At 40.7% G+C, this 20,543-nt stretch overlaps 1 protein-coding gene across 8 annotated transcripts in view; it reads left to right on the top strand.

Annotated features, from left to right (window-relative positions):
* Positions 1-20,543, top strand: part of FGD4 (FYVE, RhoGEF and PH domain containing 4) — a 242,795-nt gene that overhangs the window by 141,976 nt on the left and 80,276 nt on the right. For all 8 annotated transcript variants that reach the window (XM_078338932.1, XM_035255842.3, XM_035255847.3 and 5 more), the window contains one exon: positions 15,253-15,405. Coding sequence is in view for 2 of the 8 variants with exons in the window: in XM_035255842.3 (XP_035111733.2) it covers positions 15,253-15,405 (153 nt within the window). In the remaining 6 variants the exon portion in view is untranslated. The remainder of the gene's footprint in view (positions 1-15,252; positions 15,406-20,543) is intronic.

The raw sequence follows: 20,543 nt of genomic DNA, 5'->3' as shown, positions 1-20,543 counted from the left end.
TCCCCCTCCTCCCTCCATCTGAATCACTTGGCTGATATTTGTTGATGCTATTAACAGAATTCAGGAAATCAGCCCTTCTTAGAGGAAGGACAAGTGATTAGCCTATAAGTGCTGAGACCACAGACAACAAAATACAATGAGTGGATCAGAGCCTGTGTATAAGAGGCCCTGAATTAGGAAAATAGGCTTTCCCCACTCCCTTAAAATGAAAATAAAATGGTAGTTTAAAGAAAGTACCGGCCAGGCGCGGTGGCTCATGCCTCTAATCCCAGCACTTTGGGAGGCCAAGGCAGGCGGATCACGAGGTCAAGAGATTGAACACATCCTGGCCAACATGGTGAAACCCCCTCTCTACTAAAAAATATAAAAATTAGCTGGGCGTGGTGGTGCACACCTGTGATCCCAGCTCCTCAGGAGGCTGAGGCAGGAGAATTGCTTGAACCCAGGAGGCGGAGGTTGCAGTGAGCCGAGATCGTGCCATTGCACTCTAGCGTGGTGCCTGGTGACAGATCAAGACTCTGTCTCAAAAAAAATTTTTTTAATGTACCAAAGGGAATATATCTAATCATGTAACAATAAGATTGAAAAATGAGGTCACATGGTGTGTTTAGGGATAGCTGAGGCGAATGAATGCCAAGCAGACTGCATCTTTGATAGTCTCACTGGCTCCTGAAATCATGACACACAAAACAGTATTCTTCTTGCACTCTTAAAGTGAAAGGCACTGTTTCCCTGTTGCATCAGCAAGGTTCCAAGGTATGTGTTGTGCTTTTCTCCTGCTTGGCCCTGCCTTCTACAGCTAGTGCCCCTGCCAGTTGTCTCCTCAGCGCGTCTCCAGCTTTCCTCCTCTTCTCCCCCTGCACGGCCTCACTTCCAGTCTCATCATCCTATGCCTGGGCTGGTGCCTTTGCTTCCTAGCTGCAGTCAGCTGGGGATGGATGCAGGGGTGAGACAGGCATTCCAGATACTTACAGAATTGTTCATGTCTCTTTTCCCATTAACTATGAATTACTCGAGAGTAAAGATTGTGTCTTATTTGTCTTTCTGTCTCTAGTAATTAGCTGAGTACCTGGCACTTCTAATTAAGGAGTTATCACTCAGTACATTTAAATAGGGAGAAAAAGAAAAAAAAAGAATGGAGTAAAGTAAAAGCTTGATAGGTTTTGTTACTCTTTTTGCAGTTGATCACTGGCTATTGTTAATGCTTATGGAGCAGTTAGTACTTTATTAGCATAAAGATATGATATATTAAAATCATATATTGAGGGTTTTTTTTTTTTAAACTTGAGCTTAGCATATGCATTGAGTTTTTTAAAAGTAGGTGGGCATGGTGGCTCATGCCTATAATCCCATCACTTTGGGAAGCTGAGGCAGAAGAATCACTTGAGCCCCAGAGTCTGAGACCAGCCTGGGCAACATAGTGAGACCCCATCTATACACATTTTTTTTTTTTTGAGATAGAGTCTCACTCTGTTGCCAGGCTGGAGTGCAATAGCACGATCTCAGCTTACTGCAATCTCCGCCTCTTGGTTTCAAACGATTCTCCTGCCTCAGCCTCCCCAGTAGCTGGGATAACAGTCACCCACCACCACACCTAGCTAAATTTGTGTTGTTTCACTATGTTGGTCAAACTGTTTTGAACTCCTGACCTCAGGTAATCTGCCCTCCTTGGCCTCCCAAAGTGCAAATAAAAAAAAAAATTAGCCGGGTGTGATGGTATACCTGCAGTCCTAGCAACTTGAGAGGATGAAGTGAGAGGATCACTTGAGCCTTTAAGGACAAAGCTGCAGTGAGCCGTGACACTGCACTCCAGCCTGGACAACAGAGCAAAAAAAAAAAAAAAAAAGTTCATAAGCACTTAAATGTGCTTTTCAGAAAATGACTAATTATCAATAACTAGCAATTGTGATAATAGCAAATGCAGAAATGTCAAATGGAGGAGAAATGAAAAAAGTTTGTAGAATCCAGGACACACATTTATAAGAAAGTGAAATATGGTAAAAATAATTTGGAGGAGAATTATGATAAATTATTTGGGACTAGAATTACCTGCAGTAAATTCAACTGCATGTCGATTATTAGGCATTTTTTTTTTTTTTTTTTGAGATGGAGTTTCACTCTTGTTACCCAGGCTGGAGTGCAATGGCGCGATCTTGGCTCACCGCAACCTCTGCCTCCTGGGTTCAGGCAATTCTCCTGCCTCAGCCTCCTGAGTAGCTGGGATTACAGGCACGCACCACCATGCCCAGCTAATGTTTTGTATTTTTAGTAGAGACGGGGTTTCACCTTGTTGACCAGGATGGTCTCGATCTCTTGACCTCGTGATCCACCCACCTCGGCCTCCCAAAGTGCTGGGATTGCAGGCGTGAGCCACCGCGCCCGGCCCGATTATTAGGCACTTTATCATTGCTAATGCTGTTACCATCTTTGTTGAATAAGAGATTCATACTTGATATACAAGGTCTGTACATTTATAAATAATTCATTATTATATTAGTTTGCAAGAGTCATGATTTTGCCAGAATTTGTCCAAAATGGTCTGTTGGTAATCCCAGAGAGAAACAGAGGCATTGGGCAGTGAAGCTAACAGCAGGTGCTAAAGCCAGCATGAGCAAGTGCTGGGTGGCAGGAAAACAGAACTTGGGCAGTAGTGAGGGCAAATATAAGCAGACAGCGCAGGCCCAGAAGGAGGCAGCTAGTAAGGGGCTTAGGAGGCTGGAGGGGCAGAGACTAAGGAACACTCCCTGGCGTCATGCAGCATTACTGTGTAAGTGTTAGTCATTTCAGATAGTTACACAGTGTTTACTATGTGCTAGCTACTGTTGTAGTATGCTCTCTAGACTTTAATACTTTAATCCTCACAGCAACCTAGGTGGATACTATTATGAATCCTATAAATTCTCATTTATAGATGACAAGATTAAAGTACAGGGAAGGTAAGTCATTCACTCAGCTGATCATCAGTAAATGGAAAAACCAAGATTTGACCACAGGAAAATGATAGTTATTTGGCTGACTTGAAGAATGTTTAAATTAATGTTTTGCTGTAGGACCCTATTTAGTGCTTAATGATATACAATAACTGATACAGTTGGTATCCAAACAGCTAAATGTCACACTTTTAGGGATCAGTGAAAGCTGCCTAAGTGTACATGTACCCAGCATTTGAGTTACTTTTGATGCAGACGATCATACCAGAAAAATCTGCCATCAGTTTTCAGGCCTGTTTGCACAGTACTATACTTGGAGTTCTTCATGATGTATTCACTGCTATCAAAGCTCAAAACTGTTATGAATCTTAGGCTCTGGTGAAAAAATGAGATTGTTTAAAAATTCGGCATTTATCTTACCCTGTGGATGGGCAACTTCTGAGGCCCATTTCTCACCACCAGCACAGCAGTAACACAGAGTGTTTTAATTAATCTATTGCCCAGTCTCTTCCATATGGTTTTACCTTAGCTGTAAAAGAAGGGACTGAGAAATGGGTGTTATGATGAATTGGAAACAATTTTCAGATAAAGCACAGCTGTCTGCAAACCTCCTCTAGCTTAGGATGGTGTCAGCTAGAATTGCCTTTTGCAAGCAGGCAGAGACACATGTACTTGATTGTGGTATCTCTTTACTCCCACCTTCCACTCTGGTCATTCCTGCAGACACATAGTAATTTGTATACTATAAATAGCTAGAGCTTTCTGCAATCTTTGCTTGTTTTTTGAGATGGAGTCTCACTCTGACACCCAGGCTGGAGCACAGTGTCTCAATCTCAGCTCACTGCAACCTCCACCTCCCGGGTTCAAGCGATTCTCCTGCCTCAGCCTCCTGAGTGGCTGTGATTACAGGTGCCTGCCACCATGCCCAGCTAACTTTTGTAATTTTCTTTTTAGTAGAGACGAGGTTTCACCATGTCAGCTGGGCTGGTCTTAAACTCTGACCTCAGGTGATCCACCTGCCTCAGCCTCCCAAAGTGCTGGGATTACAGGCGTGAGCCACCACTCCCGGTTTTAACCAACATTCTTAGCTGAACACAGCGGAAAGGGGAACCTCCATTAGCACATGGAACTCAGGCAAGGCAATAGTGAGGGCAAATATGAGTGGGAGAGCTGCCTTCCTGGTGCAGTGTTAAATTCAGTCTCTACCTAACAAAACAGTATGCCAAGCAAGGTACAGCAGAGCACACTGGCCAGCCCCAATGCAGGAATCATCATGGAATGTGCACTTTTAACACTTCCATGCAGGGGCACATGGCATCTAACAACAAATGGCCATCCCAAGAGTGGTGGAGCAGAGTGTTGGGCCGCCAGAGCCCACATTTTTATTGTAGCGATATGCAGTCTTCTTATAACAGGTACTATGGCCGTGGTCTCATCAGCTTCTATTCAAAATTGGAATTAGGATGAGCATAGCAGGTTGTGTTCTAACAGAATTCTAACTTTTAAGGTGACACAGACAGTAGTATTCTTTAGAAATGTTAGTGTTACCCTTTTCAGCCTTTTAGGGTACCAAACAAAAGACACTCAGTAAATAATTATGGAGTATAATTTGAGAAAAACAAAATATTTCTAGTCTGAAAATTAGCATTGTTTTAAAAATTATTTTTGTCTTTAGAGGGGGTACATTTATGTCAACTGCACAGACACATTGTTTATATGCTTAAGAAAGATAGCTGTCAAAACTGCCTATTTACCCTTTGTATTTGTGCTTATCCAACCATGAGACCTTTAAAAATACTGAATATTTGCAGTTACCTCCCTTCAAGTCTTATTTTTGAGGTTGTATTACTTTTGAACTCCAAAGACCTCAAGCCATTTGCTTTACCTGACAGTATAACATTCTTTAATTTTAGATAGCATTATATGATGAGTCTGAAATATTGGCAGCCTATAATCCATATAAGTTAGTGATCCTAGTAAATGTAAATAAAATAATAAGCAGAAACATGCTGGGCATGGTGGCTTATGCCTGTAATTCCATAACTTTGAGAGGCAGAGGCGGGAAGATTGCTTCAGGCCAAGAGTTGGAGACCAACTTGGGCAACAGAAACCCCATCTCTACAAAAAAAAATTTTTTTTTGAGATGGAGTCTTGCTCTGACACCTAGGATGGAGTGCAGTAGTGCAATCTCAGCTCACTGCAACCTCTGCCTCCCAGATTCAAGCGATTCTCCTGCCTCAGCCTCCTGAGTAGCTGGGATTATAGGCTCCTGCCACCACGCCTGGCTAATTTTTAGTGGAGACAGGGTTTCACCATGTTGGCCAGGCTGGTCTCAATCTCTTGACCTCGTGATCCACCTGCCTTGGCCTCCCAAAGTGTTGAGATTACAGGCATGTGCCACCACGCCCAGCCCCCTAATTTTTTTTTTTTGAGATGGAGTTTCACTCTTGTTACCCAGGCTGGAGTGCAATGGCGTGATCTCGGCTCACTGCAACCTCCGCCTCCTGAGTAGCTGGGATTATAGGCATGCGCCACCATGCCCACCTAATTTTTTGTATTTTTAGTAGAGACGGGGTTTCACCATGTTGACCAGGATGGTCTCGATCTCTTGACTTCGTGATCCACCCACCTCGGCCTCCCAAAGTGCTGGGATTACAGGCGTGAGCCACCGCGCCTGGCCCCCCAAAATTTTTTAAATCAGCTGGTCATGGTGGTGCATGCCTGTAGTCACAGCTACTCAGGAGGCTAAGGTGGAAGGATCACTTGAGCCCAGGAGGTTGAGGCTGCAGTGAGCCATGATTGCACCTCAGTCTAGGTGGCAGAGTGAGGTCTTGTCTCAAAAACAACGATCAATAAAAATAATACTAATAACAGTCAATAACCAGGATTTTTTTTTTTTTACTGTTGCTGTTTTTATCAAGATAAACATCTGGAGAGTTCCACCATTCCAGATGCTTAAAAATTTGCTTCTGGGTTGTGAAGAAATTATTTGGGGATGTATAGCTTTTAACTTTTTTTTTGTTTTAATTGAGTATTGAGGATTTGTGTAGAATAACCTTGAATGTTTTAGATTTTAGATTTAAATGGAAATGTCAAAAATTTTATACAGGTTGGGCTCTTAGCTACATATTTCCATATTGTCAGGATTTAGAAAACATCTTTTATGAAATAGAATCCAAGAATTTTGGCAAACAGAGAAAACTGCTCAAGGTCTCCAGAATTGATTTGTTTGACAAATATGTATTGAGCATCTACCCTGTGACAGGTGATATTCCTGGGATTTGTCAGGAGCACGATTGCTGCCTTCCTGGAGATAACATTTTAACCAGGGAAAACTGACAATAAACAATTAACAGAATAAATAATGTAGTTCGTTAGAAAGCAATAGGTGCTGCAGAAAAAAGAAAAAACTATAAAGTAGGGTCGGAGTAGCAATAAAACTAAATAGTGTGGTCAGGGTAAGTTGCAATTTGAGCCGAGATTTGAAGAAGATAAAGCAATTAGCCTCAAAATAATCTTGGGGAAGAACATTCTGGCACCAAGTTTGCTTGGCCTGTTGAAGGAATAGCAAGGAGCCAGTGTGCCTGGAATGGAATGTGCAAGGGGCAATAGGGGCCAGTAAGGTAAGAGTGGCAACGGGGCTAAGGCCAGATCCTGTAGAGCTTGCACACCATTGCAAGAACTTGAGATTTTACCCTCAGCAGAACGTAGATCTATTGGAGAATTCTAAGCACAGGATCTGACTTGGGTTTTAAAAGGGTCTCTCTGGTCCTGGTTTGAAAATATGGACTGCACTGGGAACAAGGGAAGGAGCAGGGAGACCAGGTGAAGGGTCTTGCTGCTGTAATTCAGTTAAAAATTATGGTAGTTTAGGCCAGAGTAGTAGCAACAGAGATGATGCTAGATAGTGAAATCTGGAAATATTTTGGAAGTAGAGCCACCAGAATTTCCTGGTGGATAGGATGTAGACTATGAGAAAAAAAGAGGATTTGGGGTGTTTTCAAGGTTTTTAGCCTATGCATAAATGGAGTTGTTGCTATTGAGTCAGAGAAAACCTCAAAGCAGTTAGTTTTAGGTGAGAGTTGGGTGATGAGAGGTTCAGATATGAGTCTGTTGATAGTGACATGGCTCTTAGACATACTGGGGAAGATGCTGGTAGGCAACTGAATGTGTAAATCTGCAGACAGGTGCGGTCTGCAGTGGAGATTTAAGTGGAGGATAATCTCAGCATGTGGAAGGCATGGAATTGTGGGTACAAGTGGGAGCGGAGGACCAAGCACTAATCCAAGTGCACTTCAGTATTTAACTTTAAACTTTTATTTATTATTTATTTTTGAGGCAGAGTTTCACTCTTGTTGACCATGCTGGAGTGCAGTGGCACAATCTCGGCTCATCGCAACCTCTGCCTCCTAGTTTCAAGTGATTCAGCTACCTCAGCCTCCCAAGTAGCTGGGATTACAGGCACCCACCACCACACCCAGCTAATTTTTTGTATTTTTAATAGAGATGGGGTTTCACTATATTGGTCAGGCTGGTCTTGAACTCCTGACCTCAGGCGATTCACGTGCCATGGCCTCCCAAAGTATTGGGAATTACAGGCATGAGCCACCGCACCCGGCCTTTTTTTGTTTTTTTGAGATGGAGTCTCATCCTATTGCCCAAGCTGGAGTGCAGTGGTGCGATCTCAGTTCACTGAAACCTCTGCTCCTGGGTTCAAACAGTTCTCCCACCTCAGCCTCCTGAGTAGCTGGGATTACAGTCACGCACCACCACACCCTGTTAATTTTTGTGTTTTGTTAGTAGAGATGGGGTTTCACCATGCTGGCCAGGCTAGTCTTGAACTCCTGACCTTGTGATCTGCCCGCCTTGGCCTCCCAAAATGCTGGGATTACAGGCATGAGCCACTGCGTCCAGCCTTTTTTTTTTTTTTTAAGTGACAAAGTCTTTCACTCTGTTAAGCTGGTGTACAAATAGCTAAGACTACAAGTGTGCACCACTGTGCCCAACTAATTTTTTTTACTTGTCGTAGAGATGGTGTCTTGCTGTGTTGCCCAAGCTAGTCTCAAACTCCGGTCTTAAGCAGTCCTCTCTCCAGGGCATCCCAGAGTGTTGGGATCACAGGTGTGAGCCATCACTGCTGACCAGGCACTTTAATTTTAAAGAACCTTTAATATGGTTTCTTGCCATGTCAGAGATAAGAACAGCTTAATATTTATTGATTTTTTTCTTGGTTAAACAAGGGATATGCTTTATTTTATTTTATTTTAATTGTGGTAAAAAGTACTTAACATTTGCCATCATAACCATTTCGAAATGTACATTTCACTGGCATTAAATACATTCACCACTGTCATCCACAGAACTCTTGTGCTTCCATCACCACTGTCATCCACAGAATTCTTCATCTTACAAAATTGAACTCTGCACACACTAAACAATAACTCCTTTTTCCCCCTTCTCCCAGCTCCTCACAACCACCATTCTGCTTTCTATTTCTATGATTTTGACTATTCTAGGTATAAGTGGAATTACACGGTATTTGTCTTTTTGTAACTGGCTTATTTCACTTAGCATTATGTGTGTCTTCAAGATTCATCCGTGTTGTAATGTGATAGAATTTCGTGCTGCATGCAGAGGCTCATGCCTGTAATCCCAGCACTTTGAGAGGTTGAGGCAGGTTGATCACCTGAAGTCAGGAGTTCTACACCAGCCTGGCCAACATGGTGAAACCCTGTCTCTACTAAAAAGAAAAAAATTAGTTGTGCGTAGTGTTGGGCACCTCAGCCTCCCAAAGTATTGGGATTACAGGCGTGAGCCACTGCACTGGGCCTGCTTCTACATATGTATTTATTTAATTTTTTTGAGATGGAGTCTTGCTCTGAAGCAAGGCTGAAGTGCAATGGCATAATCTCGGCTCCCTGCAACATCCACCTCCCAGGTTCAAGCAATTCTCCTGCCTCAGCTTCCTGAGTAGCTGGGACTACAGGCCTGTCCCACCACATCTGGCTAATTTTTTTTTTTTTTTTTTTTTTTTGGTAGAGATGGGGTTTCACTGTGTTAGCCAGGATGGTCTTGATTTCCTGACCTTGTGATCCACCCTGCTAGGCCTCCCAAAGTGCTGGGATTACAGGTGTGAGCCACCATGCCCGGCCTGCTTCTCATTTTTTACTATTGTGAATTAATGCTGCTGTGAACATGGATGTACAAATGTAAGGGATATGCTTGCTTCTTGAGATGGAGTCTGGCTCTGTCATGCAGTGACATGATCTTGGCTCACTGCAACCTCTGCCTCCAGGTTCAAGCAATTCTCCCACTTCAGCCTCTTGAGTAGCTGGGATTACAGACACCTGCCATCATGCCCAGCTACTTTTTGTATTTTTAGTAGAGATGGGGTTCCACCATGTTTCCCAGGCTGGTCTTGAACTCCTGACCTCAGGTGATCTGTCTTCCTCTGCCTCCCAAAGTGTTGGGATTACAGGTGTGAGCCACTGCATCCAGCAGGGATATGCTTTTTAAAAAGTCTGTGTTATGTATACTTGGTGACTTTCAGAGATTTTTTTAAAAGATAAGTAATATGTAAATACATATTTATTATAAAAGATTTAAATGATATAGCTGTTTAGAGACTAAAATATGAAACTGCTTATTCATTCTTTCACCTCACCCTCATCTGCAATTCTGTAAGTTACATTTGCTGTGTTATCTTCCCCCTCCTTTAGCACATTTCTATACATTTGTCTATATCTTATTCTTTTTAAAAAATGAGATATTATACATATTCTACAGTTTAATAACGTCTTGTAGATAGATCTCTGTTATTAATATTTTGGAAATCTTCCCAGTCTGTTGCATATGTTCTATAATGTTATATCGACCATCCATATACATACAGCTTTACATACACAGGACTATTGCTATAGATTAGAGTCCTAGAAGAACAGTTCCTAGGTCCAAGGAACTTTCTTTAACTCTTCATCACATTTTCTTTTTGAAGATCCATTGTGGCTTGATAATTATTTTTCTAGGAAATTTATTTTTCAAGTTTAGAAGTTCAGGGAGCTATTTGAAATAACACTCAAATAAATTTCCTGGCTATGGATTTGTTCCCCTTAGCAAGCGAGTTGTAAAGTATGGGTTTTATAACCTTAATGGCTTTTTTTTAAGGCAATTGATCTCTTAATCTAGGTATGGAGGCTAGCATATGCACGATGTAATCTGTAATCTATGTGACAAATGGGGGAGTTTTGGGAGTTAGGACAAGAGTCTTGAAAAATGTCTTATAATAATGTTTTACAGTGGAGAAACCTGGTAGATGCCACCTCACCAGTTGGCCAGGGTTGACATCACATGACAGCCGGGTGTGGGTGGATCACAGGTCAAGAGATCGAGACCATCCTGGTCAGCATGGTGAAACCCGTCTCTACTAAAAACACAAAAATTAGCTGGGCATGGTGGCGCGTGCCTGTAATCGCAGCTACTCAGGAGGCTGAGGCGGGAGAATTGCCTGAACCCAGGAGGCGGGGGTTACGGTGAGCCGAGATCGCGTCATTGCACTCCAGCCTGGGTAACAAGAGCGAAACTCCATCTCAAAAAAAAAACAAAAACACATGATAATTATGTTGCTACCATGCAATGATATTAATATAATAAAGTGAGATGGGTGCATTGCCTCTGTTATATTCTTCCCCCAAACCTTGTAACCACATTCTAATAATGAAAATATAACAGAGAAGCCCAATTTGAAGGACATTCTACAAAATACTTGACCGTGTTCTTTAAAAGTGCCAGAGTAATTCAAAACAAATCTAAGTAATTCTCACAGGTTGTAGTACACCAAGGAGACAGTGAAAACTAAATGCAAATAAAGTTTTTGGTTTTTTTAAAGTATGTTTATCCTTATGGACCATATGCTCCCAAAATGATGTACTCTAGAAAACTGCATCTTCCCTTTTTGATCCAAGAGATCCTTGTTCCAACGGGTGGACTCCATTGAGATCTCCTGGGCTAGAGACCCAGTGTATGGATGGCTGAGACAGTATAACCAGACTGTAAGCAGGATCGTATAAAGATGTGATCTGAGGTCACGGACACTGTAGCAAGGGGTCAGGCCCGACTAATCAGAGAACTGAGTGGACTTTGAAATGGATAGCCAAAGAGAGAATGCAAACTTAAAATGCAAGAGAATAAAATATAACATAACAGACTTGCAAATAGTAGCCAAAAGTCACCCTAACCGATCATAGGGCATATCTACCACTCAAAAGCGTGACTTAGTGCATGACCATTGAAATGCCAGAAAAGACAGATAAAGGAAAGTTAAGCCATAGGGGCAAGCTCTGCAGTTGGAACAAGGAAGCCATATGCAGTCAACAGTCAGGCCAGTTGAGAATATTTGAGGTTAGCATATGTCTAGAGATTCCTACAGGAGATGCAACCCAGCAAGCCTAGCTCAGCAACCCAAGGTCAGAGTACACAATGGGTTAGTATTAAAAAGTGGCTAAGGCTGGGCATGGTGGCTCACGCCTATAATCCCAGCACTTTGGTAGACCAAGGCAGGTGGATCACGAGGTCAAGAGATCGAGACCATCCTGGTCAAGGTGAAACCCCGTCTCCACTAAAAATACAAAAATTAGCTGGGCATGGTGGTGCGTGCCTGTAGTCCCAGCTACTTGGGAGGCTGAGGCAGGAGAATTGCTTGAACCCGGAAGGCGGAGGTTGCGGTGAGCCAAGATCGCGCCATTGCACTCCAGTCTGGGTAACAACAGCGAAACTCTGTCTCAAAAAGAAAAAAAAAAAGTGGCTAAACAGATGATCAGTCCTCAAGAGGGATAGTATTTAAATCAGATACCTCTCCTCCCCCATGCTAACTAACGTACTGTAATTCATAATAGCTGTGTCTACGATAACTGTTTATAGTTATAAATCAGCCCTACTATTTCTTCTTGTTATTGTAATTTCCAATCGATGAGCCTCTAGAGTTAATGAATGAGAGGACCATCTGATTACAATTTCCATTTCAATTCCCTGTTATGCAACTGGTACCCAAATAAGGACTGTTTGTCCAAATATAAGTAGGCTAAGTCAGTCAAAAACAAGCAGAAAGTTTCAGTTTTTGTTGCTATTATCCAAGATGTTAACAGATGAAGTGTTTAATGAAAAGTATTTCTTTTCGGCAAACTTCTTTTTACCGTGATTTGTTTAACTTATACCAGTGGTCTGCACAATTTTTCCTGTACAGGACCATATAATCATTAATAGTATTTTTAGCCTTGTAGCCACATATGATCTCTACATATTTGTCATTGCCTTTTTGTTTTTTTAAACAAACGTTTAAAAATGTAAATGTTCTCTGTGTCCTTCACCGTGTTTGCATGCTTTGTGATAGTGGCTAGAGACTTGTTTTAAACAATGTTCTGACACGTTGATCTGTTGCCTCTGGCAAAAGATGTGTAATCATGACTTTGATGAACTTATTTTAAAAGTAGATGCACAGTTGATCTCTTATTCCAGGCATTTTGGCACATTCATGGGAGATAGTCTCTATAAGCATGACAATTGTAAAACCTACTATACCCTAGAAGTTTGCTGTCTAGAAATTAAGTGTTTCGTTTTAGTATTTAGGTAAGACATGTTTTATTTCTAAATAGACTGTCAAACTTTTTAAATATTTAAAGTTTAATAGTGATGACCTTTTTAAAAGACTCAATGTAACTCGTTTCTCATTTAACCCATTAACTGCCCCCTTTTTGTGGTATTGTTGCTGCTTTCTCTGATAAATTGATGCTAGAGCTACATTCTTGATGTCTCAGGGTCTCAATTTATGATTACATTAGTTCTTTGCTCTAGTTAGTAGTTGAGCTGTGACTCTGCACTGTTTGGGCCTGTACAGCCATCCTTCACTGGACCCCAGCAGGTGGTCTTTAGTAGGCTCAAAGGTGGCCTTTAAGCCATTCTTAGTATCATTGTGAAAAAGCATCCAGTTTTTCCCCCTAAAAGGCCAAGTGGTTGTATGACATGCTGTGGATTTTAGGGATATACTTTGCCTATTTCACATACTTTTTCTAAGAAGGTAGATGAGCTTACACATTTAAAGGTTTGAACTGTATTTCTTCTGTTTATAATTTTATTTATTTGAGATGGTGTCTCGCTGCATCACTCAGTTTGAAGTGATCACGGCTCCCTGTGGCCTCAAACTCCCAGATTTAAGCCATCCTCCCTCATCAGCTTTCTAAAGTATTTGGGACTACAGATGTATGCCACCATGCCCAATTAATTTTTTTTGTAGAGACAGGATTTCACCATGGCTGCCTAGCTGTTCTCACATTGCTGGGCTTAAGTGATCTGCCTGCCTCAGCCTCCCAAAGTGTTGAGATTACAGGCGTGAGCCACTGCACCCAGCCTTTTTATAATTTTAATAATCTGTCAAATAATCTTTCATTACTTTTGCTTTCTAAATTCTTGTTATATTTTGCTCAACAATGCTTAATCTATCTGATAAACCATTTTAGTAGAAGGGTATCTGATAAGCACCATCCCTCCCACCCTGCTTTTCTTTTTCTTTTCTCAAAGTTACAAGGTCTCTGTTGCCCAGGCTGGAGTGCAGTCCTGTGATTATACCGCAGCCTCAGCCTCCTGGACTCAAGATACCCTCCTACCTCACCCTCTCTAGTAGTTGGGATCACAAGCATGCACCATGATGCCCAGCTAATTTTTATTTTTTAAGTAAAGACAAGGTCTCATTATGTTGCCCAGGTTGGTCTCAAACTCCTAGTGTCATTTAATTTCTGTTTTGGCATTGGCTCTGAAAGAACTGTTGAGGCAGTACTTGGAACTCTTGATATTTTCCAAAATCTGTTTTACCAAGATAAATTTTAAGAAGAGCAACGGAAAATAAAGTTTGAGTGTGGAGTTTTTTTGTTTGGTTTTTGGTTTTTTTTTTTTTTTTTTTTTAGACAGAGTTTTGCTCTTGTTGCCCAGGCCGGAGTGCAATGGTATGATCTTGGCTCATTGCAGTCTCCGCCTCCTGGGCTCATGTGATTCTCCTGTCTCAGCCTCCCAAGTAGCTGGGATTACAGGTGCCCACTAACACACCCAGCTAATTTTTGTATTTTTAGTAGAGATGAGGTTTTACCATCTTGGTCTGGCTGGTCTCAAATTCCTGACCTCAGGTGATCCATCCACCTTGGCCTCTCAAAGCCCTGGGATTACAGGCATGAGCCACTGTGTCCGGCCCAAATGTGTATTTTAATCAATATTATTTAATAATGAACTGAATTAAGAGAGGTTTTTTTTACTCAATAGAAAGTTGATTGGGTTTTTTAAAAATAGCTTCTCATGTTTTAAATAATTAAGGCTTAAAAGAATATCTAACAGTTCTCTTTCAGACATTTGGATTCTATAAAAATGAGACTCTTCATTCCTTAACCAAATGATAATTCCTTAAATTGCATCCTTTGATTCAATTATAGTGAATTTCCTGGTAGAAATTTTATTTTCTCTGAAGCAGAATCAGTTGTCTTCTTATCACCATGTCAACCGGAAGAGAAGGAAATCTAATATGCATAGTAAAGAGAGAACACCAACACAGGATGCCTTTAAAAGTCTGTGAAATTCAATATATGACTTTTTATACCAGGAAGTGAACAAAAATTTAATATTTTCCTCTTCATCTATGTCTCATGATGTGTTTGTGTGATTTTAAAGAACATTTTGGGGTTGTGAGTTCTATATAAATGTGACTATGTCATCTGTATAATCTTGCCATCCTTTCTTTGGAAAACATAGGTCACTGTTAGCTTATGTCACGGATGTTGATGTGGAGTCTGAGTAAGCTAGTGGGCGATAGGGTGTGTGTGGACGTGGGCGCGTGCATGTATTTGTTGATTTCTAATGGAGCCATTCTTCTAGAGTCTTCGGGTCAGCTGTCACGTTGGGCTTTCCTCCTTTGTACGTTTGAGTTGCTCTATGACTAGCAACAGACCCGAAACTAAAAAGGAAGGCTTTTAACGGATTACTTTGGTCCTTTCCTTCGCCTACATTGTAGCAGCTGTGTTCTGCCCTTTCTGTGGCCCTGCAAGGAAAGGAGGCCTGTACATAGCAATCTTCTGTCAACATCCATTATAAGATTCCTAAAGACCATGGAATGAGATATTTCCTAGGAAAACTCTTTGTCAAGGCCAGCCCACATGGGAAAAGTACTTTTCTGCTTAGTCTTGTAACTGTGACTGTTTCTGTTTTACTGGGTCAGGGGAAATTTAACCTACAAGACAGTGTTGTGCTATGCCTCTATACTTACCTGCCCTTTCTTTCTGAACTCTTGCAGGCAGCAGTACCTGTCCAAAGATCGCTTTAGTTCCACCTTGTTTCATAAGCAGCACAACCACACTGGTTGATGAGAATGTATCTAAAGAAGAGGCTCAGGGAATAAATGGGAACAGGCCAGCGAAACACTCAGCTGCAAGACCAAAGCCACAAGGTATGCTCCCTGGGGATTTGTGATCCGGGTGGGTACTTTTTTCATCAAACAAGGCTAACCAGAAAGATGATGGCCACAAAGAAAGCATTTTAAGCTAGAAGTAAGGAACTGGGTACATTATTTTTTAGAGAAGAGGCCATCTCTGCATTTTCTCAGGCAGAGGTTGCTATTTGCTCCTGAAACAACACACATTTCTCTATTACGGATCTTTTCATGTTGCTGAAATTATTTGCATGTCATCTTAATGGAACTGTGATCTCTTTATTATGCTTGACCTAGCACAGGGGCTTACTGTCTGTGTAATAAATGTGTTTAGAGCACTGCTACACAGAAATGATTTTCTAGAGGTCAGTGTTTGTGAAACAGATAATTCTAAAACAGCACTTCATGTACTTATCAAGAATGTGATTTGATAATATTAAGGAAGTGGGGCTTGAAAATACCTCATAGTAAGGTCATCTGCAGAAAGGAACAGTAACAGCCCTCCATTCAGGATTGAGTGACCAGTGAGGGGAAAAAAAAAAGCCATAATGGGAGAAAGCTTGAGTGATTTTTTCAGTGACCATTTCCTTTTACAAAGAAATTTCCAGTGAACTGAGTATTAACTTTGAGAAGCACAAAATTATAGTTTTGATGATAAAGAGCAAGGCCTTTTGAAATGGAATGCAAAAGCTAAGCTACACTATGGTTTAATGTGTAGTTTCTTCCTTATAGATTTTCACTGATAATGAATGCTAAACAGATATGAGAAACAATACTGGGCATTGTCAGAATTACTACACTTGGGAAAAATCAATATCTGTTTTTGTTCATTTCGTGTTTACTTAGGTCTCCTGTTCTTGCAAAGAAAAATTTATTCTAAAAAAATGTATTCTAGAGCAAGCATTATAAAATAAGTGGTGTTATTCCTTAAAGTTGTATGTTTTAAGGATTTCTGAAAGAAAATTTTAGAATGATTTTGAAATGAATCTTCTGGATTATGGGATATTTGTCTGCTTGTTCTCACAATTATATTTGTGGTGGTATGGAATATTGCTATCAAGCAAGGTCAGATAATTGACGATTCAGATGAGCAGACTGTTCACGAGCTTATAACCATTTCTTTTGACTACACTGCTCTCTTATAGCATTGACATGAATATAAACATAGGAAATTTTTTTTGGCCCCTATTTGAGCCTTTTTGTTTCCAAAATGTAAAATTCCATCTTTCCTATTAGACCCAAGTTGACAAAGACCCAGTGTGAGGTAAGAATATTAGTAATGAATACAATTCTAGTTTGTGAATTTTCCTGATCAAAGGAAGAATTTCATTATTTAAAAAGCCTTTATTTTTGGAAGATGCATTACATTACCTCATTGTTTTCCAGAGTCATTGTATTGAGAGAAATAGGGTGTCCTTCCTAAACTGCGCGTGCCAAAATAATCCCATTTTTAAGTAGACAACACTTAACCTTGCTTTTTTGTAGTTGTATTAAAGCTCCTATATTGTTATTTAAATACATACTGACTTCCTATCTTAAATATGGGCTAATTATGTTTACTTTTCTAACTAAAGGGACTATTTGCAGATATTAAATAAATCACAGAGTACTTTATACTTCTTTTTCAAAATACTTGTGAGCGGTGTTTGGCCCTTCCCTGATACCCATGGCTAACATTTTAACCCTACCTTTCATCCTGCCATTTTGTATTTCCCTATGTTATAATCTGTTCAGGTTGTTGAACAAAATACCATGAACCATGTAGCTTATAAACAACAGAAATTTATTTCTTACAGTTCTGTGGTCTGAAAGTTCAAGATCAGATTCAGGGTCTCATAAGGCCTGCTTTCTGGTCCGTAGATGGGTCCAAGATCAGATTCAGGATATAATGAGGGCCTGCTTTCTCATAGATGGCCATCTTTTCACTATAACCTCAGGGTGGAAAGGGCAAGGGGTCTCTCTGGGACCTTTTTTCAATGGCAATAATTTGATTAATGAGAGCTCAGCCCTCATGACCTAAACACCTCCCAAAGGCCCTACCTCTTCATAATGTCACCTTGGGAATGAGGATGTCAACATGAATTTTAGGATGCAAACAAACATTCAGATCATAGCACTCCATAGGAACTTTATTTTTTCTCATTCATTACAACTTGACCTGCTGTATATTTTACTCATCAACTCAGTTTTTTCTGCCTGTGTCCCCTCACACAGTACATAACCAGTCTTCAATAATACTGCTATATGGCTACATTTCTCCCCCTTTGTTTCTGCTATTCTTTAAAACTTAGAACATGTGCCATGCAGGGACCGATATCCCTAAAATGAGGCTACATCTTAGTATTGTCAGATGAGCTACCACGTAGATTGGTCAATAAGTCAATCAGTAATACCCAAGAATGAGTCTTCCCTATTCTTTAGTGGAGAGAAGCTAATTTTAATTTCTCCTAACATTTGGGTGACTGAGGCAGAGAAGAGACGTGGGTGCTAATAGGGACCTACTGCATGGAGCAAGGAATTATCACACTGACACCTTTGTTCCTGCCGTACTGCAAATCACTTATAAGTTGTGAATGGTGAGGTTGCTGGGGATTCAAGGTCACTATATGTGAAGTCCTGATAAGGGAAGGGGAGTCAGGCTGGCATGGCAGGAGCAGGGGAAAGAAGGAAAAAAAGTATATAAACTGTTAAGTCCGCCTTTCTTCCTGGTCTAGGGCCCATAGCAGATAACTGACAATATTCCTGCACTGACTTATCACCAGACACTGTGACTAATAGAAAAATGCAAGTTAGCTCACTGCAACTTTGGCATTATCAGTACTGCATGCAGCCCTCTCCAGCACAAGCACCATCCCGTAAAATCCCCAGGAAGCCTTTGTCTCTTTGTAGTCAGCTCCTCTCTTGCTGATCTGCCTGTTGCTTTCTTGCAATGTATTTTCATACTTTGTCTAATAAAGATGCCTTTCTGTGCCTACAACTGTCTTGGTAAATTCCTTTACTGCCCACACCACCAGCCCTGGATATTGCTACCCACAACGCTGTGTTGTTTTAGTTTAATTTAGGACTCTTATTCTAGATGAGTAGTTTTCAAGCGTGCACTTTTGCCCACATGTGCATATCCTCCCCCGCCAGTAGGACATTGGTGGTATCTGGGGACATTTCTGCTTGACACTGCTTGTGGGAGTTGCTACTTGCAGATAGTGAGTGGTGCATAGGGATGTTGCTCTACATTCTGCAATGCACAGGACAGTCCACAATGAATAATTCATACAAACTGTGGTATCAATTGCTGCATTTGCAAAACTCTAACCTAGATTAAAATAAGCACATATCTTTTTTTTCCTTATGTAGATTGCTAAGATTATAGTTACAATTTATTCTGTGTGTGTTTTTTTTCTGAGATGAGGTTTTAAAATGTCACCCAGGCTGCAATGCAGTGGTGTGAACTCGGCTCATTGCAGCCTCCCAGATTTAAGTGATTCTCTTGCCTCAGCCTCGGCAGTAGCAGGACTACAGGCATGTACCACCGTGCCCAACTACTTTTTGTATTTTTTTTGGTAGAGACAGGGTTTTACCATGTTGGCCAGATTGGTCTCAAACTCCTGATCTCAGGTGATCCACCTGCCTGGGCCTCCCAAAGTGCTGGGATTACACACACGAGCCACCACTGCCAGCCTATTGTGGTAATTTTAAAAGGGGAAAGTATTGCACATCTTTATTAGTGATGATTATGTAGTAATGTCTCTGGAACAATGTGTGGTTTATGTTTTGTGTTTATTAATCACCAGTAAGTAAATACTTTCGAAGACTTATTTATAGGGTTTTAAAAGGTGAATCAGCTAAGTTTTATTTTATTTTAAACCTGAAAAAGGAATGACCAGAATACTAGCCCTTTGCATAGTGTTTCAAAATCAGCAGAAAGAAAGATAAATTTTAGATTAGAGATTGGATAAACTTGGATTTGGGTATAAATTGGAACATGTAGATTTCAAAATGGATTTGTTTCCTAATTAGAGCTTGTTTTGCCTCAGCCTCAGAAAATACCCTCAGGCCTTGGAAAACAATGAGTTATTCACTTCATACCAATCCTAATAGTCAAACAAATTACTGAGCAACCTCCAGCATAAGTCTTTCTTCTTGTTCACCACTTTTAATACTGGGCCTGTTTCCTGCCATGCTAGTCAGTAACTCAAAATAGCTCCTTTAGTAATTAAAGCTAATAGTTTTCTCTTAACAGCTTTTATCCAGAACATTCTTCATAGTTTCTGATTATTTTGATAACATGCAAATTTTCACATAATGTCTCAATCATTAAATGCTTTAAAGAGCCACATTGTTGGTTTGAGTAACTTACATAAATATAGAGTACTTAAACCTATTCATTTGCTTCTAAAGTAAAAGTCTGTGTAATAATCCATTCTTTTCAAAGTGTAATGTCATAATGCATTTATACATAGTCAGCTTTTGTTGTTTCTGTTTTTAAAAAGAAGAGTCATTGAAGTCTGTTGACTTAAACCGGCAATTAGTTTCTCTTTTCATTCTAGATAATCACTTTGAATAATTAATTTTTTTCTATTTATATCTATAAATGTGGGTGTAATAAACTCATCTTACTTGTAGTTCAATAGCGATCTCAAACTTAGCATGTATAAAACTGAACTGCTCTTCTCCTTTCCAAAAATTGCTCTGTCTGCTGTGTCATTTGACCACGGATCCATCTTTCTGGTAGATGAGAGTCATCCTTGCCTCCCCTCTCTTTCTGTCATATGTTTCATTTAATCTCATCAGGAAATCTACTTTAAAAATATACCTAGAATCCAAGTATTTCTAACTACCTTTGCCTAAGCACCGTGGTCTCTTGCCAGAATTTCTACAATATCTGCTTAATTGTCCACCCTGCTTCTCCCCTGTTCTCCTCTACGTTCTCAACACAGCTGCCAGAGTGGTCCTGCTGCAACTTAAGTTATATCACATTTCAGCTCAGAGCCCTGTGGGGACTTCTCATTTCATGCAACCTCAAAATAAGTGGTCCAGAGTCTACTTTCTCAGGCCTCCCTCTGCCCTACTTTTACCCACATGCTCATTCTGCTCCAGTCCTTCTGGCCTCCAGACCCCAGCTGTCCCTGGCTCATTCCAACTGCTGGAAAGCCTTTCCA

This window comes from Callithrix jacchus, chromosome 9 (assembly GCF_049354715.1).
Source record: "Callithrix jacchus isolate 240 chromosome 9, calJac240_pri, whole genome shotgun sequence".
NCBI classification, from domain to species: Eukaryota; Metazoa; Chordata; class Mammalia; order Primates; family Cebidae; genus Callithrix; species Callithrix jacchus.
Note: the sequence above shows the minus strand (reverse complement) of the source record. Positions and strands in the feature narration are given on the sequence as shown.